This window comes from Bos indicus, chromosome 23, assembly GCF_029378745.1.
Source record: "Bos indicus isolate NIAB-ARS_2022 breed Sahiwal x Tharparkar chromosome 23, NIAB-ARS_B.indTharparkar_mat_pri_1.0, whole genome shotgun sequence".
NCBI classification, from domain to species: domain Eukaryota; kingdom Metazoa; phylum Chordata; class Mammalia; order Artiodactyla; family Bovidae; genus Bos; species Bos indicus.
In genome coordinates this window covers 775030-802702 of record NC_091782.1, presented here as the reverse complement: position 1 = coordinate 802702, position 27673 = coordinate 775030, and the positions used below count along the sequence as shown (strand labels likewise).

Genomic DNA, 27673 nt, shown 5'->3' with positions numbered 1-27673 from the left:
ATCTATAGTTCTTTAGGCATTCTATCTGTCAGATCTTGCTCCTTTAATCTATTTCTCACTTCCATGGTATAGTCATAAGGAGTTTTATTTAGATCATTCCTGAATGATATAGTGGTTTTCCCTACTTTCTTCAATTTCAGTCTGAATTTGGCAATAAGGAGTTCATGATCTGAGCCACAGTCAGATCCTCGTCTTGTTTTTGGTGACTGTATAGAGCTTCTCCATCTTTGGCTGCAAAAAATATAATCAATCTGATTTCGGTGTTGACCATCTGGTGATGTCCATGTGTAGAGTCTTCTCTTTTGCTGTTGGAAAAGGGTGTTTGCTATGACCATACACGTGGTTAAAATTGAATAAAAAAGATGGAAACTTGCAATGTATTTAATTTTTTTTTCACCTTGATTTGTAGATGAACTGCTTCAAACATGTAAACTCAGCTCCAGAAATGGCAACCCACTCCAGTATTCTTGACTGGAGAATCCCATGGATAGAGGAGCCTGTCAGGCTACAGTCCATGTGGTCCCAAGTGTTGGACACGACTTAGCGACTTAACTACTAGTAACTGCTTCAGCTCCTGTACAGACTAGATGGAACCGAGGAACAATGTAATGTATTTTGTCCTCCTGGGCCTCACACAGGATCCAAAGGAACAGAAAGTTGTTTTTGCTATATTCTTGCTCTTCTACACTTTGACTCTTGTGGGAAACTGTGACTCTAGCTGTCATTAAGACCCTGAAGTCACCAATCCACTTTTTTCTTGCTAGCTTATCATTTATGGATGCACTTATTCCTCTTCCATTTCTCCCATTTTAATTTTAGATCTGTTCCTTGAAGGAAATATCATATCCTTTAAATGTTGCATGACTCAGCTATTCATGGAGCATTTTTTTGGTGGATCAGAAATTGCAGTTCTGTTGGTCATGGCCTGTGACTGCTTGTAAGCCCTTGCATTACTTGGTTATTATGAAACAGTGGGTCTGTGTTGTGCTGCACGTAATGTGCTATGTGGGAGGTTTTCCGCATGTCATTGATCATTTTATGAGTGATATGTTCTCTGTATTGAAACTCGTCTGTACTGACACCTATGTCATTGGCATCTTAGTGGTGGCCAATGGAAGACTGACCTCTGCTATAGTGTTTCTGCTCTTACTCTTCTCCTATGGAGTCATCCTGCACTCTCTGAAGAACCTGAGTCAGGAAGGGAGGTCGAAAGTTTTCCAGATCTGTGGTTCCCACATCACTGTGATTTTCTGCTTATTTGTTCCCTGTATTTTCATGTATGCAAGACCTGCTAAGATCTTTCCCACTGAAAAATCATTGAGTGTGTTTTATACAGTCATAACCCCCATGCTGAATCCATTAAACTACACTCTGAGAAACTCAGAGATGATGGATGCTATGAGGTTACTCTGGAGAAAAAAAAAAAAAAAAGGGAAATTAACTATTGAATAAGTTCATTATTTTGGCCAAATTCCAAAAGTTCAATATCTTCATAAATCTGAAGTAAACTGTTTCTGTCTTTGAAGGATTTACAGTAATTATTGTTGAAGAATGAACTATATGTTCATGTGATTTACAATAGTTTCCCTGGAAGAATGTAAACTGTATAATATCTGGTTTATCACTGTACCTGCAAAGATGGAATGTCTTTACAGTAGGGAGTCAATAAGCAATATATAATGAAGTAATCAGCATTTTCATACTATTACAGTAATTACTAATTTATTAATTTACTTTTACTACTTTTTCATAATTTTATTTCAAATCAGATTGTTGTCTTTAATTTCATTCATTTATTGTATTAGTTAAAATATTTAATGATATGCTGATTAACTTCTGTGTTCAATTTTATTTACCTTACATATGAAATTTTTGTGTAATATTTTAATTTCTTAGATAAATATTGAAGGTATGTTGAATAATAATAAATAGTAAAAGCAGAATATTTATAAAATGGAATAGTGCAGAATAAACCCCTGCCCCATCTTAAACCAGTGTCTCCCAGTCCTTCCCAATGCAGTCTCTATACTCTGTGCCTGAGATTGTTTAGGCAATCACCTTTGCCAATACAGCATATTTCAAATATATGTTGTATTTATGCCTTTGTATGTAACTTTTGCATTTTACTGCTCAGTCTCAAGATCTTTGCATATCAGTCTATATAGATCTAGCTGGTTCTCAGTAGTCTCATGCTCTTAACTTTATGACAAGACACTAACAATGAAGTATCCAGTCCTCTTTATATTTCCTCATATTTTTCTATAATAAGTAATTCTGCAGTTAACTCTTTTTGTGATATTTAAAGTATGATTCCTAGCAGTGGAATCATGAGTCAATTGGATACCTATAGGACATTTCACCCCTCAAAAAATGAATTTCACCTTTTTCTCAAGCGCACATGGAACCTTCTCCAGGATAGATTACATCCTGGGCCATAAAGCTAGCCTTGGTAAATTCAAAAAAATAGAAATAATTCCAAGCATCTTTTCTGACCACAATGCAGTAAGATTAGATCTCAATTACAGGAGAAAAACTATTAAAAATTCCAACATATGGAGGATGAACAACACGCTGCTGAATAACCAACAAATCACAGAAGAAATCAAAAAAGAAATCAAAATTTGCATAGAAACGAATGAAAATGAAAACACAACAACCCAAAACCTGTGGGACACAGTAAAAGCAGTCATAAGGGGAAAGTTCATAGCAATACAGGCACACCTCAAGAAACAAGAAAAAAGTCAAATAAATAACCTAACTCTACACCTAAAGCAACTAGAAAAGGAAGAAATGAAGAACCCAGGGTTAGTAGAAGGAAAGAAATCTTAAACATTAGAGCAGAAATAAATGCAAAAGAAACAAAAGAGACCATAGCAAAAATCAACAAAGCCAAAAGCTGATTCTTTGAAAGGATAAATAAAATTGATAAACCATTAGCCAGACTCATCAAGAAACAAAGGGAGAAAAATCAAATCAATAAAATTAGAAATGAAAACGGAGAGATCACAACAGACAACACAGAAATACACAGGATCATAAGAGACTATTATCAACAATTATATGCCAATAAAATGGACAACGAGGAAGAAATGGACAAATTCTTAGAGAAGTACAACTTTCCAAAACTTGACCAGGAAAAAATAGAAAACCTTAACAGACCCATCACAAGCACAGAAATTGAAACTGTAATCAAAAATCTTCCAGCAAACAAAAGCCCAGGTCCAGACGGCTTCACAGCTGAATTCTACCAAAAATTTAGAGAAGAGCTAACACCTCTCCTGCTCAAGCTCTTCCAGAAAATTGCAGAGGAAGGTAAACTTCCAAACTCATTCTATGAGGCCACCATCACCCTAATACCAAAACCTGACAAAGATCCCACAAAAAAAGAAAAGTACAGACCAATATCACTGATGAACATAGATGCAAAAATCCTAAACAAAATTCTAGCAATCAGAATCCAACAACACATTAAAAAGATCATACACCATGACCAAGTGGGCTTGATCCCAGGGATGCAAGGATTCTTCAATATCCGCAAATCAATCAATGTAATACACCACATTAACAAATTGAAAAATAAAAACCATATGATTATCTCAATAGATGCAGAGAAAGCCTTTGACAAAATTCAACACCCATTTATGATAAAAACTCTCCAGAAAGCAGGAATAGAAGGAACATGCCTCAACATAATAAAAGCTATATATGACAAACCCACAGCAAACATTATCCTCAATGGTGAAAAATTGAAAGCATTTCCTCTAAAGTCAGGAACAAGACAAGGGTGCCCACTTTCACCATTACTATTCAACATAGTTTTGGAAGTTTTGGCCACAGCAATCAGAGCAGAAAAAGAAATAAAAGGAATCCAAATTGGAAAAGAAGAAGTAAAACTCTCACTATTTGCAGATGACATGATCCTCTACATAGAAAACCCTAAAGACTCCACCAGAAAATTACTAGAAATAATCAATGATTATAGTAAAGTTGCAGGATATAAAATCAACACACAGAAATCCCTTGCATTCCTATACACTAATAATGAGAAAACAGAAAGAGAAATTAAGTAAACAATTCCATTCACCATTGCAACGGAAAGAATGAAATACTTAGGAATATATCTACCTAAAGAAACTAAAGACCTCTATATAGAAAACTATAAAACACTGGTGAAAGAAATCAAAGAGGACACTAATAGATGGAGAAATATACCATGTTCATGGATTGGAAGAATCAATATAGTGAAAATGAGTATACTACCCAAAGCAATTTATAGATTCAATGCAATCCCTATCAAGCTACCAACAGTATTCTTCACAGAGCTAGAACAAATAATTTCACAATTTGTATGGGAAAACAAAAAACCTCAAATAGCCAAAGCGATCTTGAGAAAGAAAAACGGAACTGGAGGAATCAACCTACCTGACTTCAGGCTCTACTACAAAGCCACAGTTATCAAGACAGTATGGTAATGGCACAAAGACAGAAATATAGATCAATGGAACAAAATAGAAAGCCCAGAGATAAATCCAGGCACATATGGACACCTTATCTTTGACAAAGGAGGCAAGAATATACAATGGATTAAAGACAATCTCTTTAACCAGTGGTGCTGGGAAATCTGGTCAACCACTTGTAAAAGAATGAAACTAGAACACTTTCTAACACCATATACAAAAATAAACTCAAAATGGATTAAAGATCTCAACGTAAGACCAGAAACTATAAAACTCCTAGAAGAGAACATAGGCAAAACACTCTCTGACATATATCACAGCAGGATCCTCTATGACCCACCTCCCAGAATATTGGAAATACAAGCAAAAATAAACAAATGGGACCTAATTAAACTTAAAAGCTTCTGCACATCAAAGGAAACTATTAGCAAGGTGAAAATACAGCCTTCAGAATGGGAGAAAATAATAGCAAATGAAGCAACCGACAAACAACTAATCTCAAAAATATACAAGCAACTCCTCCAGCTAAACTCCAGAAAAATAAATGGCCCAATCAAAAAATGGGCCAAAGATCTAAATAGACATTTCTCCAAAGAAGACATACAGATGGCTAACAAACACATGAAAAGATGCTCAACATCACTCATTATCAGAGAAATGCAAATCAAAACCACTATGAGATACCATTTCACACCAGTCAGAATGGCTGTGATCCAAAAGTCTACAAATAATAAATGCTGGAGAGGGTGTGGAGAAAAGGGAACCCTCTTACACTGTTGGTGGGAATGCAAACTAGTACAGCCACTATGGAGAACAGTGTGGAGATTCCTTAAAAAGCTGGAAATAGAACTGCCTTATGATCCAGCAATCCCACTGCTGGGCATACACACTGAGGAAACCAGAAGGGAAAGAGACACGTGTACCCCAATGTTCATCGCAGCACTGTTTATAATAGCCAGGACATGGAAGCAACCTAGATGTCCATCAGCAGATGAATGGATAAGAAAGCAATGGTACATATACACAATGGAGTATTACTCAGCCATTAAAAAGAATACATTTGAATCAGTTCTAATGAGGTGGATGAAACTGGAGCCTATTATACAGAGTGAAGTAAGCCAGAAGGACAAATACCAATACAGTATACTAACGCATATATATGGAATTTAGAAAGATGGTAACGATAACCCTGTATACGAGACACAAAAGAGACACTGATGTATAGAACAGGCTTATGGACTCTGTGGGAGAGGGAGAGGGTGGCAAGATTTGGAAGAATGGCATTGAAACATGTGAAATGTCATGTATGAAACGAGATGCCAGTCCAGGTTCAATGCACGATGCTGGATGCTTGGGGCTGGTGTACTGGGACGACCCAGAGGGATGGTATGGGGAGGGAGGAGGGAGGAGGGTTCAGGATGGGGAACACATGTATAATTTTTTTTTAATTAAAAAAATAAATAAATAAAGGTTTGAGGATGAAAAAAAAATAAAATAAAATGACATTTAAATGAGTCATTTAAAATGGTGATGTGCACAGTTATTGCCTGAACTGTACCAAATTCATTACTCCTCTCATTCTGGAAAATAGCCATCTAATTAGATTTTAAACAACCAGTGCTTGATAAAAATTTACAATGTTTAAGAATCTGAAGAAAGGCACTGTTTCATTTATATACTTTAATTGAAACTCGAATTTTGAGTCTCTATTACTTTGTTCAAAATGATTGGTATTGCTCTTTTGGAATTGCTAATTTAAAACTTATGTTTCACTTGATTGTGAATCATTTTCCATTCTGATTATGATGATTTAATTATATAGTAGAGATATTATCATATTGATTATTTGTGTGGAATTATTTTTAGAACTTGTGATTTGTGTTTAATTTTTTATACTGTGCAAAAGTTTTGGCCATGTAGAAATACTTAACATCTACCTAATCAAGTCTAACACAATTTTCTTTGGAGTTAACTTCTCACATAGAAAGAATTTCCCTATTTCAGTGTCACCACAATATCTTCACATTCTTTCAACATTTAATTTTTAAAAATTTTCTATTGTTTTATATTTTATGTTTAAACTTTTGAGCCACCTATATTGTGTTGTAAGGACTTAAGTTGGTAATACATATAATTATTTTTATGGCCATTTTTATGGCTGCATATAGCTTTCTCAGGATTTTGTTTGCTATCCCAACATTGTACTCTGAATTATAACATATGGTTGTATTTTATTCAGGCTTTTATGATGTTACACTGATCTCTTTATCAATGTACCATTTAATACATGATATAATTGCATTTGATTTAAAATACACATCGATACCTAATATGCCTAGGTTTTTTCATTGGTATTTCCTGTTGGAACTGTATCTATTCTTGCATATTTATATTTTAAAATTAAATTTCAATCAAGTTAGTAAAAACTAAGTTTACTTGGTGTTTTCTATAAGATTTGCTTTAGAAAGCATTTATATCTTTAGAGAATTGAGGGTTTTAATCCACTAACTGGGTAAGTCTTTCCACTTAATATTTCTTCTTTTGCACTCTTATAGATTTCATGTATTTCTTGTAAATTTTGTCTTTTTTAGCTTGCTTTTTATGCTAAGATTAAAAATAATGTTCTATCCTCTATTTTCCAAGTGTCTGTTGTTTCAATGTAGGGAATTTTTTGTTTTTACATAGTGTAGAATATTTTACATTTTTACATAATGTAGAATCTTCACAGTATATTAGTTATCTTTATTAGTCTAATTTCTTCAAGTATTGACAAAATACATACAGTTGTGTAACTACTGTGTTTCATCACCAAAAATAATTCTCCATGTGCCTTTATATTCACCTCCTCGCTTCACACCCAGGTCCTGGCAAACACTGATCCATTTCTGTTCCTATAGTTTTGTCTATTTCTAGAATGTTATACGGAGAAGGCAATGGCACCCCACTCCAGTACTCTTGCCTGGAAAATCCCATGGACGGAGGAGCCCGGTGGGCTGTAGTCCATGGGGTCGCTAAGAGTTGGACATGACTGAGGGACTTCACTTTCACTTTTCACTTGCATGCATTGGAGAAGGAAATGGCAACCCACTTCTGTGTTTTTGCCTGGAGAATCCCAGGGATGGGGGAGCCTGGTGGGCTGCCGTCTATGGGGTCGTACAGAGTCGGACACGACTGAAGTGACTTAGTAGCAGCAACAGCAGCAGAATGTTATTTAGTTTCTTTTTTCCAACCAACTTTACTGAGGTATAGTTGACAAATTGAAATGATAAATGTTTAAAATGTACAATAGGATGAATTAATATACCTATACATTGTGAAATGTTTACCACAGATAACCTAATTAAGACATTCATCATCTCAAAAAATCATGGTTTTCTTTCTTTCTTTTTTTGTTAAAAATCCTAAAATCTAAATTCAGCATATTTCAAGAACACAGTACTATATTATTAACTATTGCTTCCATATATATTGGGTTTCCCTGGTGGCTCAGATGGTAAAGAATCTGCCTGCAATGCAGGAGATGTGGGCTTGATCCCTGAGTCTGGAAGTTCCCCTCTGGAGAAGGGAATGGCAACCCACTCCAGTATTCTTGCCTGGAGCATTCCATGGACAGAGGAGTCTGGTGGGCTACAGTCCATGAGGTCACAGAGTCAGACATGACTGAGAGACTAACAGTTTCACCATGTAAGTTAAATCTCCAGAACTTAGTCATCTCATAACTGGATGTTTATAGCCTTTGAACAGCATTTTACCATTTATCCCACTCTCCAGCCCCGGACAATCTACACTCTATTTTCTGCTTCCATAAATTTGACTTTTAAATTCCACACACAGGTAAGATAATAAAGTATGGGTCTTTTTTGTATTTGGCTTATTTCTTATAATATCTTCCATGTTCATCCATATTCTCAAATACATAATTTTCTTCTTTTCCATGGCTTAATAATCATTCCCTATCTATGTACATCTTCTTTGTCTATTTATTTGTTGACAGACATTTAGAATTTTTCATATTTTGGCTATTGCGAATAACATTTCAATTAACATGGGAGTACCACTATATATTCAAGATATTTACTAATTTCCTATGGATGTATACGCAGAAGGGAAATTGTTGGATCATACATTAGTTCTACTTTATTTTAGGAACCTACGTATGTTTTCATAGTCAGTTCAGCTGCATTCAGTCACTCAGTAATTCCTGACTCTTTGCGATCCCATGGAGTGCAGCATGCCAGGCTTCCCTGTCCATCACCAACTCCTGGAGCTTGCTCAAACTCATGTTCATCAAGTCGATGATGCTATACAACCATAATCTATCATCCCCTTCTCCTCCTGCTTTCAATCTTTCCCAGCATTGGCGTCTTTTCTAGTTAGTCAGTTCTTCGCATCAGGTGGCCAAAGTATTGGAGCTTCAGCTTCAGCACCAGTCCTTTCAATGAATATTCAGAACTGATTTTCTTTATGATTGACTGGTTTGCTTTCATAGTGGTTGCATCAACTTATAGTCCCACGTTCAGTGTAAAAGGGCTCCAAATTTTGCACATCCTCACTGATATTCCTCTTTTATAAGAACATTAATTTTATTATTTAAGGCACAGCCCTCATGATCTAACAATTCTGCAAACGCTCCACTTCCTAAAACTATCATATTGAACAATTGGAGTTCAAGTTGTAAATTTGAGAATACAAATATTCAAACTACAGCTTAGATGAAATTTCATTCTTTTGCATATGAATACCCAGTTTTCCCAACACAATACATCCTTTCTGCATAATGTATTCTTGGTCCTGTTTTGAAAGATAAGTTGATTGGATATGAGTGGGGTTATTTCTGAGCTTTCTATTCTGTTCACTGGTCTAAATGTCTGTTTTCATGAGATGCTATACTCTTTTTTATTATTATTATTATATTTTATTTTTAAACTTTACATAATTGTATTAGTTTTGCCAAATATCAAAATGAATCCATCACAGGTATACATGTGCTCCCCATCCTGAACCCTCCTGCCTCCTCCCTCCCCATACCATCCCTCTGGGTCGTCCCAGTGCACTAGCCCCAAGAATCCAGTATCGTGCATCGAACCTGGACTGGCATCTCATTTCATACATGATATTTTACATGTTTCAATGCCATTCTCCCAAATCTTCCCACCCTCTCCCTCTCCCACAGAGTCCATAAGACTGTTCCATACATCCAGTGTCTCTTTTGATTACTATATTCACATAATGTATTTTGAAATCAGGAACTGTGGTGTCCCCAGATTTAATTTTCTTTCTCAAAATCACTTTGACTATTTTGGTTCTTATGTGATTTCATAGGAATAGTATGATTACTTTTATATTTCTTTTAAAAAGATGTCCCTTTCATTATTGGGGCTTGGAATGCAAAAGTAGGAAGTCAACAGATACCCAGAATAACAGGCACGTTTGGCCTTTGAGTATACAACAAAGCAGGGCAAAGTCTCATAGAGTTCTGTTAAGAAAGCATGCTGGTCACAGCAAACATCTACTTCCAACAACACAAGAGATGACTCTACACTTGGACATTACCAGATGGTCAATACTGAAAATAAACTGACTATATTATTTGCAGTCAAAGATGGAGAAACCCTATATAGTAAGCAAAAAAAAAAAAAAAAAAAAAAAAAGACCTGGAGTGAACTATGCCTCAGATCATGAGATCCTGATTGCAAAATTCAGGCTGAAGCTGAAGAAAGTAGGGAAAACCACTAGGCTATTCAGGTATGACCTAAATGAAATTATTTATGATTATATCATGGAAGTGATGAATAGATTCAAGGGATTAGATCTGGTAGACAAGGTGCTAGAACAATTATGGACATAAGTTTTCAATGTACAGGAGGCAGCAGCCTAAACCATCCCACACAAACAAAAAAATGAAAGAAGGCAAAGCGGTTGTCTGAGGAGCCTTTACAAATAACTAAGGAAAGAAGAGAAGTGAAAAGCAAGGGAGAAAGGGAAAGATATACCTAACTGAATGCAGATCCAGAGAATAGCAAGGAGCAATGAGATAACCTTCTTAAATGAACAATGCAAAGAAATAGAGAAAAACAATAGAATGAATAGACAAGAGGTCTCTTAAAGAAAACTGAGGCTATCAAGGGAATTTTCTTGCAAGGATTGGCATAATAAGGGGCAGAAATGGTAAAGACTTAGCAGAAACATAACAAATTAAGAAAAGGTGGCAAGACTACACAGAATAACTATATAAGAAGGGTATTAATGTCCTGGATAATCATGATGGTGTGGTCACTCACCTATAGCCAGAGATCATAGAGTATGAAGGCAAGTGGGCCTTAGGAAACATTTTTTTTTTCAAACAGATCTAGTGGAGGTGATGGAATTTAAGCTGAACTATTTAAAATCCTAAAAGATGATGCTGTGAAAGTGTTTCATTCAATATGCCAGCAAATTTGGAAAACTCAGCAGTGGCCACAGGACTGGAAAAATTCAGTTTTCATCCCAGTTCCAAAGAAGGGAATTGCCAAGGAATCTTAAAACTAATGTACAATTGTGCTCATTTCACATGCTAGTAAGGTTATGCACAAAAACCTTCAAGCTAGACTTCAGTAGTACATGAACTGAACATTTCCATATGAAGGAACTGCCTTTTGAAGAGGCAGAGGAACCAGAGATCAAATTACCAACATTCGCTGAATCATGGAAAAAGCAAAGGGGTTTCAGAAATCCATGTACTTCTGCTTCATTGACTGTACAAAAGTCTTTGACTGTGTGGACCACAATAAATTGTGGAAAATTCTTAAAGGGATGGGGATGCCAGATTGCCTTACTTGTTCTCTGAGAAACCTGTATGTGGGTAAAGAAACAATCATTAGAACCAGTCATGGAACAATGGACTGTTTCAAAGTTGGGAAAGGAGTATGTCAAAGCTGTGTATCATCACTCTGTTTGTTTAATTTCTTTGTGGAGAACATCATATGGAATGTCAGGCTGAATGAATCACAAGCTGGAATCAAGATTGTCAGGAGATATATCAACAATCTCAGATATGCAGATGATAGCACTCTAATGACAGAAAGTGAAGAGGAACTAAAGAGCCTCTCGATGAGGGTGAAAGAGAAGAGTGTAAAAACTAGGGCAATGCTCAATGTTAAAAGAAACTAAGATCATGGCATCTGGTCCCATCTAGTGTTAGTCACTCAATCATGTCTGACTCTTTACGACCCCATGGACTGTAGCCCACCAGTCTCCTCTATCCACGGAAATCTCCAGGCAAGAATACCAGAGTGGGTTGCCATCTCCCTCTCCAGAGAAAGAAACTAAGATCATGGCTTCTGATCCCATCACTTTATGGCAAATAGAAGGGGAAAAAGTAGAAGCACTGTCAGATTTTACTTTCTCGGGCTCCAAAAACATTGCAGACAGTGACTGCAGCCATGAAATTAAAATATATTTGTTCCTTGGAAGGAAAACTATGACAAACCTAAACAGTGCATTGAAAAGCAGAGACATTGCCCACCAAAGTTCAAATAGTCAAAGTTATGGTTTTTCTAGTTGTCATGAATTATAATAGTTGGTCCAGAAAGAAGGCTGAGCACTGAAGGATTAATCATTTCAAATTGTGTTGCTGGAGAAGTCTCTTGAGAGTCCTTTGGACTGCAAGGAGTTCAAACCAGTAAATCCTAAAGGAAACCCTGAATATTCATTGAAGGAACTGTTGTGGAGCTGAACCTCCAATATTTTGGCCACCTTATGCAAAGAGCCAACTCATTGGAAAAGATCCTGATGCTGGGAATGATTGAAGACAAAAGGAGAATTGGGCAACAAAGGATGAGATTGTTAGATACCATCACAGACTCAATGGCTATGAATTTGAGAAAACTCCAAGAGACAGTTTAAGACAAAGGACCCTGATGTGCAATAGTCCTTAGGGTTACAAACAGTTGATTATGACTTGGAGGCTGAACAACAAGAACAATTGAATCTGTAGATTGATTTACGTGGTGTGAACATTTTTATAATATTTACTCTTCCATTGATGAACTCAGGATACCTTTCTATTAATTTGTGTCTTGAATTTAATTTATGTATTTCATATAATTCAGTTCAGTTCAGTTTAGTTGCTCAGTTGTGTACAACTCTGTGACTGCATGGACTGCAGCATGCCAGGATTCCCTGTCCATTACCAAATCCCAGAGCTTGTTCAAACTCATGTCCATCAAGTTGGTTGGATATCATCCAACCATCTCATCCTCTGTCATTCACTTCTCCTTCTGCCTTCAATCTTGCCCAGCATCAGGGTCTTTTCCAGTGAGAGTTCTTCGCATCAGTTGGTCAGAGTATTGGAGCTTCAGCTTCAGCATCAGTCCTTCCAAAGAATATTCAGGACTGATTTCCTTTAGGATAGACTCATTGGATCTTCTTGCAGTCCAAGCAATTCTCAAGAGTCTTCTCCAACATAACAGTTTGAACTGTTGAATCATCAATTCTTTGGTGCTCAGATTTCTTTATAGTCCAACTCTCACATCCATACATGACTTTTGGAAAAACCCATAACTTCAACTAAACAGACCTTTTTTGGCAAAGTAATGTCTCTGCTTTTTAGTATGCTGTCCAGATTTGTCATGGCTTTTCTTCCAAGGAGCAAGTGTCTTATAATTTCATGGCTGCAGTCACCATTAGCAGTGATTTTTGAGCCCAAGAAAATTAATCTGTCACTGTTTCCATTGTTTCCCCATCTATTTGCCATAAAGTGATGGGAGCAGATGCCATGATCTTAGTCTTTTGAATGTTAAGTTTTAAGGCAGCTTTTTCACTCTCCTCTTTCATTTTCATCAAAAGGCTCCTTAGTTCTTCTTCTCTTTCTGCTGTAAGTGTAGTTTCATCTGCGTATCTGAGGTTATTGATATTTTTCCTGGCAATCTTGATTCCAGCTTGTTCTTAACCCAGTCCAGCATTTCACAATGAAGTACCCTGCATACAAGTAAGGTGACAATATACAGCCTTGATGTACTCCTTTCCCAATTTGGAACCAGCCTATTGTTCCATGTCCAGTTCTAACTTTTGCTTCCTGAGCTGCATACAGATTTCTCAGGACACAGATAAGGTGGGCTGGTATTCCTACCTCTTTAAGAAGTTTCCACAGTTATTTTGTTCATATAATTGTCAGTTTACAAATCTTTCACCTCCTTGGTTAAATTTATTTTTAATGTATATTTATTTATTTTAATTGGAGTCTATTTACTTTACAATATTGTATTGGTTTTGCCATACATCAACATGAATCTGCCAAGGGTGCACACATGTTTCCTATCCTGAACCTCCCTCCCTCTTCCCTCCCCATATCATCCCTCTGGGTCATCCCAGTGCACCAGCCCCGAGCATCCTGTACCATGCATCAGACCTAGACTGGCAATTCGTTTCACATATGATATTATACATGTTTCAATGCCATTTTCCCAAATCATCCCACCCTCGCCCTCTCCCACAAAGCCCCAAAGACTGTTTTAGACATCTGTATCTCTTTTGCTGTCTCGCATATAGGGTTATCGTTACCATCTTTCTAAATTCCATATATATGTGTTAGTATACTGTATTGGTATTTTTCTTCCTGGATTACTTCACTCTGTATAATAGGCTCCAGTTTCACCCACTTCATTAGAACTGATTCAAATGTATTCTTTTTAATGGCTAAGTAATACTCCATTGTGTATATGTACCACAGCTTTCTTATCCATTCATCTGCTGATGGACATCTAGGTTGCTTCTGCACTACAAAGGAAACTATAAGCAAGGTGAAAAGACAGCCTTCAGAATGGGAGAAAATAATAGCAAATGAAGCAACTGACAAAGAATTAATCTCAAAAATATACAAGCAACTCCTGAAGCTCAATACCAGAAAAATAAATGACCCAATCAAAAAATTGGCCAAAGAACTAAACAGACATTTTCCCAAAGAAGACACACAGATGGCTAACAAACACATGAAAAGATGCTGAACATCATTCATTATCAGAGAAATGCAAATAAAAACCACAATGAGATATTTCACACCAGTCAGAATGGCTGCTATCAAAAAGTCTAGAGTTTAGAGGTGTAAAGTATCTATAAAAGACCATATAAATTTGTGTTAAATATGAATTAAGGTATAGTTTATATAGTAGATTTATTTTAGTTGGTGTAAGGTTTTCTGTTCTTTTTCTTTAAGTATCTCTTTTATTTTATTTTTAAACTTTACAATATTGTATTAGTTTTGCCAAATATCGAAATGAATCCACCACAAGTATACCCGCGTTCCCCATCCTGAACCCTCCACCCTCCTCCCTCCCCTCCCCTCCCTCTGGGTCGTCCCAGTGCACCAGCCCCAAGCATCCAGTACCTTGCATCGAACCTGGACTGGCGACTCATTTCATACATGATATTATACATGTTTCAATACTATTTTCCCAAATCTCCCCACCCTCTCCCTCTCCCACAGAGTCCATAAGACTGATCTATACATCGGTGTCTCTTTTGCTGTCTCGTACACAGGGTTATTGTTTCCATCTTTCTAAATTCCATATATATGCGTTAGTATACTGTATTGGTGTTTTTCTTTATGGCTTACTTCACTCTGTATAATAGGTTCCAGTTTCATCCATCTCATTAGAACTGATTCAAATGTATTCTTTTTAATGGCTGAGTAATGCTCCATTGTGTATATGTACCACAGCTTTCTTATACATTCATCTGCTGATGGGCATCTAGGTTGCTTCCATGTCCTGGCTATTATAAACAGTGCTGCAATGAACAAAGACCTATATATAGAAAACTTTAAAACACTGGTGAAAGAAATCAAAGAGGACACTAATAGATGGAGAAATATACCATGTTCATGGATTGGAAGAATCAATATAGTGAAAATGAGTATACTACCCAAAGCAATTTATAGATTCAATGCAATCCCTATCAAGCTACCAACGGTATTCTTCACAGAGCTAGAACAAATAATTTCACAATTTGTATGGAAATACAAAAAACCTCGAATAGCCAAAGCTATCTTGAGAAAGAAGAATGGAACTGGAGGAATCAACCTGCCTGACTTCAGGCTCTATTACAAAGCCACAGTTATCAAGACAGTATGGTGTAAGGTTTTCTTTTCTCTCAAATAATATAATCTTTTTAAAAGGATTCATTACATTTTTCAGAAAAACAATAGTAATATGACATAGAAATTTTGTTCACTCCTCTTCATACAGAGACAGCCTATATTAATTTTGAAGTATCTATCTTAGTTTTATAGTTACAATGTACCTTGCATATATTATTTTTTGATATTGCTTAGCATGTTAACACTGAAGTAGAATGGTGATTCAGAGTAATAAGTAGTAAATGTAAAGAAGCCAGATTTATAAAAATAAATCAACAAAATATAAATGCAGAAATATAACCAAATTTTAATCATACTCCTAATTGCATAATCCTATATCCTCAAAAAGACCAGGTATAAGTTACATTTTCATAAAAGTGATTCATTAAATGCCAATTAAAACCAAAATGAGGTACCATCTCATGCCAGTCAGCATGGCTGCTATTAAAAAGTCTGTAAACAATAAATGCTAGAGAGGGTGAGGAGGAAAAGGAACTCTCTTACATTGTTGGTGGGAATGCAAACTAGTACAGCGACTATGGAGAACAGTGTGGAGATTCCTTAAAAAACTGGAAATAGAACTGCCATATGACCCAGTAATCCAACTGCTGGACATACACACCAAGGAAACCAGAATTGAAAGAGACATGTGTACCCCAATATTCATAGAAGCACTGTTTGTAATAAATTTATTCTTATATATTTTATTCTTACTATTGATATTAGAAATAAGATTAATATCTTAATTTATTTTTAGGATAGTTCATTATTCATATATGTAAATGCAACTAAATTTTATCTATTGATTTTGTATCCTGCAACCTTGTTTGGATATTTTTATTAGTTTTAACAGTTTTGGTGAATTTCCTGTATTTTCTATTATAAGATTGTGTCTACCATACAACCCTTTAATTTGACTTCTTCTTGGTACCATGCATTGGATATTTATGCATATTATTTTATCTATGAATAGTTCACTCATTTATTAGTAAATAGTATTCCATTTCAAGCATGTATCCCAGTTTGTTTTTCCCTTTCTCAATTAAGATTTATTTTGGTTATTTTCAACTATTTGAAACCATGAATAGAACTCTTATAAATATTCTTGTATAATCACTGAACAATAAGGAAACAGCGAATACAAATATGACAATTACTTTCAAGTCACTAGATGTCAGGGGAAGCTGACAATGATCACTGAGAGATGGTAAACAAACAATTTGATTTCTGTCTAGGAGTTTTCTGGTTGACTATTTTTTAAAGAATTTCCATTTTGCGAAACAGAGAGCTGTACTACCAAAGATCCTGGTCCAGTCTCTGAGTTGAGGAGATGAAGTTGAGTGTCTTCATCTAAGACAGTTAGAATTCTGAGAGTAGAATACTGAAGATTATAAACCTAGTTTCCTGGAAATATCAATACTTTGACCACCTGATATGAAGAACCCACTTATTGGAAAAGACCCTGATGCTGGGAAAAATTGAAGGTAAGAGATAGAGACAACAGAGGATGAGATGGTTGGATGGCATAACTGACTTGGACATCAGTTTGAACAAGCTCTGGGAGTAGGTGATTGACAGGGAAACCTAGAGTGCTGCAGTCCATGGGGTTGCAAAAAGTCAGACACAACTGAGCAACTGAACTGATGGAGAGAAAGAGAGAGAGAGCAAAAGAGAGATAAGGGAGACAGAAAGAGAGACTGACAAAAAGAATGACTGAGAACTAAAGAGTAACCTGTGGTTTAATTTATAAATAATCAGAAACTTTTATTTTTATTATATGTTTCTTGTTTAATTGTAATATATAATGCATTATATATATGCATAGACTTAAGTCTTTTGAACTGTATTGCAATTAGGACACAGAATAGTAAATTCTCTACCTTGGGGAAGGCTCATGAGCACTTTGAGATGAATGGGATAATAGTTGCACAAATTTCTATTTCCCCAATTCCATATTAACATAGACTCCCTCAACTTGCCTATCTGAAGCTATGTTGACAAACTATGTGAAAAAAAAAATCTATCTACATTTAAAACAGGTTTTAAATGACTTCTTCTGATATTATCATCCATTATCTTCCACAATTCAAGTCAGATATGATTTTCAAAGACAAAGCTTAAACGTGAATAGTTTTGCCTATTTTGTAGGTCATTATTTTAAAAAAGAAAGTTTACATATTTCTGCAGAGATGGACAATTCTCTTTTGGTGAAATGACATCAGGCTGCTTTTTATAGCTTTTCCTCAAGAGGACAGGGCTCTCTAAGTCTTGTTCTACATGCTGATTATACTGGTGGCATCTCTGGAGGTAAAGAGTGCACCATCAAAATCATGTTTAAGGTCCCAATGAATTTAATTAGACAAGACTTATCCTTGGAGATGCACTAGTTGAATAACTCAATAATATGTGCCCTATTTCAAATGTAGATAAGGTATTTATAGGCTTTTTTCTTCACCTCACATGACAGACTTTTGAGAATTTAAATAGTGGGCTCAAATCATAACGATGTATGTATTATGAAATTATTCTCCATTCTTCAGAAAACCCAAAGTTCAACAATGAAGAGAGTACTTTAAAATTGATTAAGAATTGATATGCTATTCAGATTATTTCACTATTTCACTTTGATTGGTATAAAATATTGTACAGCAGAATTTTTATTTAAACTATTTGTAAATCATTTCTAGTTTTCTCTCTAATAAAAATGTTGATTTCACATTTGTTGGTGTTTGGCACAAATTCTGCCAAGAGCAAATATTTTGGGTCTCTGTTCAACAATCAAGTACTTTGAATAACAGGACATTCACCATCATTTTGAAGAGCCAAGCACTGTGAAAGGTAATCTTTTTCTGAATGACTGAGATGAGTTGATTTCTTGCAAACATGGAAAGAATTGACCACATGAAAACAGTACAAGGTAGAGTGATGATGCATGAATGTGGCTTTTTGTGTTCACAGAGTTGGCATCAGTTATGACAAAAAGGAGAAAATATCAGAGCTCAGAACAGGGATCGAATGGCTGTCTTCTTATGCAGGTAACCCAATGACTGTTTGTATACAAGGTCTGCACTAGGTTTTCTATTTTCAAGAATATATTGGTGTTGTGAGAATTTAGACTAGTAAGAGTTTTATTTGGTGATTTTCATAATAAGTCATGTTAGAAATTTAGTTTAGTTGTGATTACTAAAATATGTGACAATCAATTCTGTTTTGTAATATTCTTTTTTAAATATTTTCACTTTCTAATGTTCTGGACTAAATTTCTTTCTCTAACATGAAGTTTTCTTAGAAATTAAATTCAAGTGTAACTATTTGAGGATATCTTCATGAAAAGATATCTGTAAACCTGATGATGGTTCAATTACTATGTTCCTCATTGTTTGTTAAACTGCTTAAAAGATGATGTAGCATCTGTAGACCTTGATTCAGTGGCATTTCAAAACTCAAGATGATACTGCAGCCAGCAAGATATTACTTCAAATCCTACTTTTCTGTTCACAAGTAAGTTTCAGAATTCCTTTATGTTTGTTGGCCACTTAGATGCATTATTCCTTTAAATATATGTTTACATTTTTATTTACACTTTTACTTGCAAACTGCTTAGAGATAATTATGTTTTATTTATTAAATATATGTTTATTCCATACAATGTGAATCTTTTTCCAGTTTATTTTGTCAATTGGTGCTACTGTATCTTTTCCTAAATCCTTAAAAGAAATCTGAAATTCTCAAATGTATATATCTGAAATTCCAATGATTGGCTAAGATTCTTCCTCTGCTAGAATTGAGGAAATCATCTCTCTAATAAATAGAAGCAATTTTTTAAATTGCTTTACTTTTTTATTAAAACTTTAATCAACATTTATTTTTTATATAACATATTAATTAAATATATAATTTTATCAACTTCCAAATGGAAGGAGATTGTAGCAACTCATTTACTTAATAATGTGTTCTTTTCTCACATATGTATTTTAATTACTTGCTGCTCTTTAAGATTTTTGAGGTGCAGGGCAATGTATTACTCAGCATTCTATTACAATATCTGGAAGTATTGGATCATAATAAACTATAATCCTCATTGAGTGAATATATGAGTAAACTATCTTAAGACTTCAGGATTCACTAATAACAATTATATTTACAGGTAATTTTGACCTGAACTCTGAAATAATACAGGCAGAAGCACCTATGGAACAAAGGAACAATGTAACTGAATTTGTCCTTTTGGGGCTCACTCAAAGCATCCAGGGCCAGAAAATATTATTTGTCATGTTCTTGTTCATCTATATTGTGACCATGGTGGGCAACTTACTTATTGTCCTGACTGTGGTGGTCAGTTCAATCCTGGATACCCCTATGTACTTCTTTCTTGGCTGCTTATCATTTATGGATGCTATTTATTCTACTACAGTCACACCAAATATGATTATAGACTTGGTGTATGGAAGGAAAACCATTTCCTTCCAAGCTTGCATGACCCAGCTTTTTATATGGCACTTTTTTGGCGGTGCTGATATATTCCTCCTGGTGGTCATGGCCTACGACCGCTATGTTGCCATCTGCAAACCCTTGCATTATTTGACCATCATGAATAAGAGAGTGTGTGTTCTGTTGCTGTTGTTGACCTGGATTGGTGGGTTTTTACATGGTATATTTCATCCTCTCTTTGTCTACAATCTTCCCTTCTGTGGCCCCAATATCATTGACCACTTTATGTGTGACATGTACCCCTTGTTAAAACTTGCTTGCACTGACACCCAGGTTACTGTCATTACAGTGCTTACCAATGATGGGGCAATATGTGTGATCATCTTTTCTCTCTTACTCATCTCCTATGGGGTCATTCTGTGCTCCCTGAAGAATCGTGGTCAGGTAGGGAGGCGCAAAGCCTTGTCCACCTGTGGCTCCCATATTACTGTGGTGGTCCTCTTCTTTGTGCCCTGCATTTTTATGTATATGAGACCTCCTTCTACCTTGTCCGTTGATAAATCCTTGACTCTGTTTTACAGCATTATCACCCCTATGTTGAACCCACTCATCTATACTCTGAGAAACGGTGAGATGAAAAATGCCATGAAAAAGCTGTGGACCACAAAAAGAAAATGATACATCAGGAAAATGTATCACCTATTTTCAATAAATAATTGCTTTTAACAGGAAAGTCTTGTGTGATTATTTAGGTGGCTCAGACGGTAAAGTGTCTGCCTAGAGTGCAGGAGACCCGGGTTCAATCCCTGGGTCGGGAAGATCTCCTGGAAAAGGGAATGGCAACCCACTCCAGTATTCTTGCCCCCACCCAAAAAAAGGGGGCTCAAAGAAATATTAAATTACTACTCAGGGTTAATACCTTGGCCATGATGAAATCATTTATTATGTGAACACTTCCAATGATCAAAATACACTTTTAAGGATTTTCATAATTTCCTAGTTCAAAGTATATACTTTGTTTCAAATACATTTTTAAGATTGTCACATTTTCTTATGAAAACATGTACAGTTTAGAGGTGTAAAGTATCTCTATAAGACTATATAAATTTATGTGTTATATATGAATTAAGGTATAGTTTATACTGTAGATTTATTTTAGTTGGTGTAAGGTTTTCTCAAGTTTCTCTCAAATAATATAATCTTTTTAATAGAATTCATTACATTTTTTCAGAAAAATAATAGCAATATGGCATTGAAATTTTGTTAACTCCTCTGCACACAAAGACAGCCTATTGCCAAGGTCCAGTCCCAGCTGATCCAGGGAGTTTGAAGCGGGGACGGTGTTGGCGAGGATCAAGATACAATAGCTTCAATTAGATATTAATTAGAGATGTAAAGAGTAACAGAATGAGGATAGCTCAGTAGGAAAATTCAGTGGAGAAAAGAGGCTGAGTAGCTTGGTTTATGCAGGAAACCAATAAAACTTCAAGATAAGAAGCTTGCACCACTTACATAGGCTGCAGGCGTCCTTCTGTTCTCCCGAAGGAGAGGAGACACTGAGGCCTCCCCGGTCGGGTCTTAGAAGCCCAGGCATAATTAGTAAGCATGGCGGGCTCTGCGCTCCAGATGGAAACTTCAGCCAGAGTTTGAGAGAGAGAGCCACATGGGGAGACCAGTATTTCGAGAAACTGATCCCAATTCTTTATTTTCCATGGTCTACTTTTATGCACTGAGATATTATGCAAAAGTCATGTGGGGTCAGCAGTCCTGACTTTTATCAAAGTCAGGTGCTTCATACAAATGTATACAGAGGTCTTAGGGGTGTTACATCATCTTCTGGCCAGGGGGCCTGCTGACAATTTATGACCCTCTCCTTGTGACAGCGGTCAGTCAACCAGGACACTTATTTCTCCAGGGGTGATTATTCTTAAAACAGACTCCACCTTCCGAAGGTACCAGATAAAGTTACATTCCTATAGGGTGAGGGTGTAGTGGGTTTTAATTAAGGAAAGAATTTACTTAGCCTAAGGTCTAACGTGATTAATATCAAAGGTTAATACTTATTTCTTCTATATATTCATTAATGTGTGTAAGGGCAAGGGATGTGGAGACTTAGCAGCGAACATTGGCTCAACAAATGAAAAACTCTTCACCAATACAATTTCTAATCAGCCCATTATACTTATACTAATAGTTTTCTAACTTCTCTAAAGAATCTGTTTTTAGAAGGTGTAAAGCATCTCGTGCTTCTCACGGTTGGGAGGCTGTGAGCAATCACATGTGGCCGGACAAGCCTGTCAGGCAGGCTAGAGAACCTTCAGAGGAGTTTGTAGGTTAAAACACTCTTGTCACACCCAGGGGTTTTTCTTAACTGGAGCTCTAAGTTAACTCCTTCTCTGAAAGAGGTGGTGGGGGACAGCCCCCCTGTGAAGTCAGAGGTGTAGGTGAGAGCACAAAGTAGTAAAGTAGGCAGGCTCTGGTTATGGGGGTAGATGCTTGAGAATTTCCAGGGGGACTCCTGAGGCTTGATCCCGTCTTTGCGTATGTCGAGCCTCCTTCCTCATGACCTTTGCCACGGGTGGAGGTCCTCCAGCCAGCTCCCCGCAGCCTATATTAATTTTGAAGTATCTATCTTAGTTTTATAGTTACAATGTACCTTGCATATATTATTTTTTGATATTGCTTGGCATGTTAACACTGAAGTAGAATGGTGATTCAGAGTTATAAGTATTAAATGTAAGGAAGCCAGATTTATAAAAATAAATCAACAAAATATAAATGCAGAAATATAACCAAATCTTAATCATACTCCTAATTTAATAATGATGATCCTGTGAAAGTGCTGCACTCAATAAGCCATGAATTAACTTGTAATAAGTATTCATCAGTATGCAACAGATTTGATATACTTGTGTTACTCTGTGTATATATGTATATTTGTATAGTGCATTATCTATCTCTTTATCTTACCTGGCAAGCTATTTCAGTTAGTTCTCCACATTGAAATTTTCATTTTAAAACTTTGAAAATAAGGATTTATTTTCCCTAACAGATTCTTATGTATTGAACACCTATGCAAGAGTTTTTTATCCATGTCTACTGAATCTGTAATTTACTTTATATTTTTACAACAATATAACAATGTTAAATTGTATGTGGATAAAAGTTTTAAAGGATAAAACATCAATTAATAAATGCCATAATCATCTTCAAAGTAAAATGACTCAGTAAGATTCTCTTTCTTAGAGGCAAGAATATTTTCACATTAACCCCAGAAAGAGTATCAGAAATTATTAAATTGGAATGCAGCTTCCTTTCAAAAGCTTGTTTCTCATCAAGTAATGATAAACATAGCAGGAGAATGAGAATACTTAAATTTCTCCTAAGTTTATGGTTAGAACAAGCAGTTGTATACTTATCCATGGAAAATGGCAATTCACCAAGCATTTAGTCATCATCTAATAGGTTTCAAGAACTACAGATATTATGCCAGGTACTATGATAAGTGAGGAAACACAATTGAATGCTATATGTGTTCTGATAAGTACCAGAGAGGATGAGTTGCCAAAGACTTTTATATATGTGTATGTATGTATGTATATATATAATCCTTAAAATGCCTGCTTATGATAGATATTTATTGATGATGTCTTTCCACAGTAAGAGCAGAGGGTTCAGATGCAAATTCTAATAGAAGAGGGAATAACTCTTACATCTGAGGGGTAACTCTAGGCTTACAGGATAAATCTGAGAATTGCAATTTGTAAATTGACTAAAAGGAAGGCTCAGAAGTACAGAGCACTAAGATGACTTATCAGATTCACGTGGAATTGGAGCCAGGATCCCATGTAGATAGCCCAATGTTTTCTTGGTAAATTAAAAGTTAACCAATAGATGTTTACAGGTGAGAGAGACTAGATGTCTGAAGAGGTAGAAAGCATCATGGAGGAAGAATTAAAAAGAAAAAAAAAAACACATTAAAACAACTACAGGGCAAAAGTACCAAGGACATGCTACACAGTCATTGTAACTGCTCTGTTTTTGTTCTAAGACATTCAGACAATAACTCTTTCCTCATTAACAAGTATCATTCTTTATCTTTGTAGGCAATTCAGGCCCCAGGAAGGTGGGAGTTCGTAAATGAATCTCATGGCTCCCAACAATGTGACTGAATTTGTTCTCTTGGGACCCACACAGAATCCACACTTGAAGAAAATACTCTTCATTGTCTTTTTGTTCATGTTCCTTTTCACTGTGCTGGCCAACCTGTTCATTATCATCACCATCTCCCTCAGTCCCACACTTTCTGATCCCATGTACTTCTTTCTCACTCACTTGTCCTTCATAGACGGCATCTTCACCTCTGTCACCACCCCCAAAATGATCACTGACTTGCTGCACCAGAGGAGAACCATCTCCTGGGCTGGCTGCCTGCTCAACTCTTTCTGAAGCACTTCCTGGGAGCATCACAGGTCATCGTCCTCACTGTCATGGCCTATGGCCACTACGTGGCCATCTGCAAGCCTCTGCACTACATGGCCATCATGCGACAGGGCCTCTGCCAGCTCCTGGTGGTGGTGGCCTGGATTGGGGTGTTTCTGCATGCCACCGTGCAGATGTTATTTACTGTGGACTTGACCTTCTGTGGCCCCAATATCATTAACCACTTCATGTGTGATTTCTTTTCACTGTTGGAAATTGCCTGCAGCAACACTTCTAGGCTGGGAATGGTAGTGGCCACTAACAGTGGCGGCATGTGCTGACTTATGTTTTTAATGCTGCTCATCTCCTACATAGTCATCCTGAGCTCCCTGAAATCCCAAGGTTCTGAAGGATGGTGCAACACCCTCTGTACATGTGGCTCCCACTTTACAGTAGTGGTGCTCTATTTTATCCCTTGTATTTTCACCTATACCTGTCTGGTGATCAGTTACCCTGAAGACAAGTTGGTGAGTGTGTTTTTTGCAATCCTCACTCCCATGTTAAATCCGATCATTTACACAGTGAGAAACACAGAGGTGAAAAATGCTGTGAGGAGTTTGTTGAAGAGGAGAGTAATGTAGCTGTTCATGATGCCAATTAGAGGATGATTTATATGCATTGATAACCTTGAGCCTATTGTAAATTATTATAGAAACTAAAACACTTAGCAGAATATTGACAGAAAAAAAAAAGGCTCTGAAACTAATATTTGTTGATAATTTAGTATTGGCTAGACACATCTTCAGAGAAGGAAATGGCACCCCACTCCAGTACTCTTGCCTGGAAAATCCCATGGATGGAGGAGCCTGGTAGGTTGCAGTCCATGGGGTTGCTAAAAGTAGGACGCAACTGAGTGACTTCACTTTCACTTTTCACTTTCATGCATTGGAGAAGGAAATGGCAACCCACTCCACTGTTCTTGCCTGGAGATCCCAAGGATGGCAGAGCCCAGTGGGCTGCCGTCTTATGGGGTCGCACAGAGTTGGACATGACTGAAGCAACTTAGCAGCAGCAGCAGCAACAGCATTTGTTGGTTATTGAATATGGGTATGGGTAGGCATGTTGATAACTTTAATGGTTTTTGATAATGTCTCTATGTTTATGACAATGGAAAGAACAACTGTAAACCCTTTAGTTTGATATTTGTAGAGTAAGTTTTCCTCCGGATTCTTACGGTTATTTTTTTCATATTTTTTCATGTATGTTACTTTGATGAAGTTTTCATAGGACCTTGATCTCAGAACTTTTCCTTTTGCTTTAGCCTGTTGTAAATCAAACAAGGAATAGAAATTCTTAGGTAGATACATGGGAAAGGGACAGTTGAGTGAAGGAATAACAACCAGTATTTTTTTCTGTACTATGAATATGCCAAAAGCAAAATGAGTGACACCAACAAAAGGAAGAAAGAATAATTCACAATGTAATTTTCTTCCTAAGAGAAAAAAAAAGCAAACATTTTCAAATTACTCAATTTTGTCTCTTTTCCAAAATGTCTCCATAGCTCACAATTTCCTTAAGTACAGAAGAAATTTTTCCATTCCTCAATACCAAGTTTGAGGAATCATTTGGAACAACAGTAAAAATATTCTACAAATCTCAGAAGAAAGTCACATGATTAGTATGCAATGATATTGCCCTATATGTATGATACATGTATTCATATTTTAAGAACCCCTTTTTTATCTGTCAGGCAATCTTTTCAGTTGATTTATCCACATACTAAACTGATACTAAAGTGATACCAGTATCATTATCCCCATTTTACAGAGAAACAATTTGAAGCCAAGAGAGGTTTACTAATTTATTTGCCTCAGATCTGAGGAACTGTTATACTAGAATAAAGTTACATTACAAACTTCCAGCCTATGGGTAATTCATGTTGATGTATGACAGAAATCAGATTAATATTGTAAAGCAATAGCCATGTCTCACATATAGCAATGTATTTTAGCAGTAGAAGTTTATTCCTTTATTGAAAGTTGAAGTTATGTCATTTCAGTTTTACAAAAGAACACCATTAGTATGTTAAAGGTAACCTGTAATGGAAAAGGATCTCAAATAGAATCCATTCAGTTCAGTTCAGTAGCTCAGTCGTGTCTGACTCTCTGTGACCCCATGGACTGCAGCACTCCTGGCCTCCCTGTCCATCATCAACTCCCAGAGTTTACTCAAACTCATGTCCAGTGAGTCGGTGATGCCATCCAACCATCTCATCCACTGTCATCCATTTCTCTTTCAGCCCTCAATCTTTTCCAGCATCAGAGTCTTTTTAAATGAGTCAGCTCTTTGCATCAGGTGGCCTAAGTATTGGAGCTTCAGTATCAGTCCTTCCAGTGAACACCCAAGACTGATTTCCCTTTGGATGGACTAGTTGGATCTCCTTGCAGTCCAAGGGATTCTCAAGAGTCTTCTCCAACACCACAGGTCAAAAGCATAAATTCTTCGGTGCTCAGCTTTCTTTATAGTCCAACTCTCACATCCATACATGACCACTGGAAAAATCATAGCCTTGAATAGATCGACCTTTGTTGGCAAAGAAATATCTCTGCTTTTGAATATGCTGTCTAAATTGGTCATAACTTGCCTTCCAAGGAGTAAGCGTCTTTTAATTTCATGGCTGCAGTCACCATCTGCATTGATTTCGGAGTCCAAAAAAATAAAGACTGACACTGTTTCCACTGTTTCCTCATCGATTTGCCATGAAGTGATGGGGCCGGATGCCACAATCTTAGTTTTCTGAATGTTGAGCTTTAAGCCAACATTTTCACTCTCCTCTTTCACTTTCATCAAGAGGCTCTTTAGCTCTTCTTTACGTTCTGCCATAAGGGTGGTGTCATCTGCATATCTGAGGTTATGGATATTTCCCCCAGTAATCTTGATTCCAGCTTCTGCTTCTTCCAGCTCAGCGTTTCTCATGATGTACTCTGCGTATAAGTTAAATAAGCAGGGTGACAATATACAACCTTGATGTACTCGTTTTCCTATTTGGAACAAGTCTGTTACTCCATGTCCAGTTCTAACTGTTGCTTCCTGACCTTCATACAAATTTCTCAAGAGGCATATCAGGTGGTCTGGTATTCCCATCTCTTTCAGAATTTTCCACAGTTTATTGTGATCCACACAGTCAAAGGCGTCGGCATAGTCAATAAAGCAAAAGTAGATGTTTTTCTGGAACTCTCTTGGTTTTTCG

General features: G+C 36.4%; 1 protein-coding gene and 1 pseudogene across 1 annotated transcript; both read left to right on the top strand.

The window, feature by feature from the left end:
• The first annotated feature begins 19761 nt into the window (after positions 1–19761).
• Positions 19762–20679, top strand: LOC139178861 (putative olfactory receptor 4A4). Its single transcript, XM_070777678.1, has one exon. The coding sequence runs from the start codon at positions 19762–19764 to the stop codon at positions 20677–20679; it is 918 nt and encodes a 305-aa protein (XP_070633779.1).
• Positions 20680–23860: 3181 nt separating this feature from the next.
• LOC139179046 (olfactory receptor 4C3D-like) lies at positions 23861–25064 on the top strand (annotated as a pseudogene).
• The last annotated feature ends 2609 nt before the right edge of the window (positions 25065–27673 follow it).

Excerpts from the sequence above, each read along its gene's own strand:
- LOC139178861 (XM_070777678.1), top strand. The coding sequence starts at position 19,762 with ATGGAACAAAGGAACAATGTAACTGAATTTGTCCTTTTGGGGCTCACT.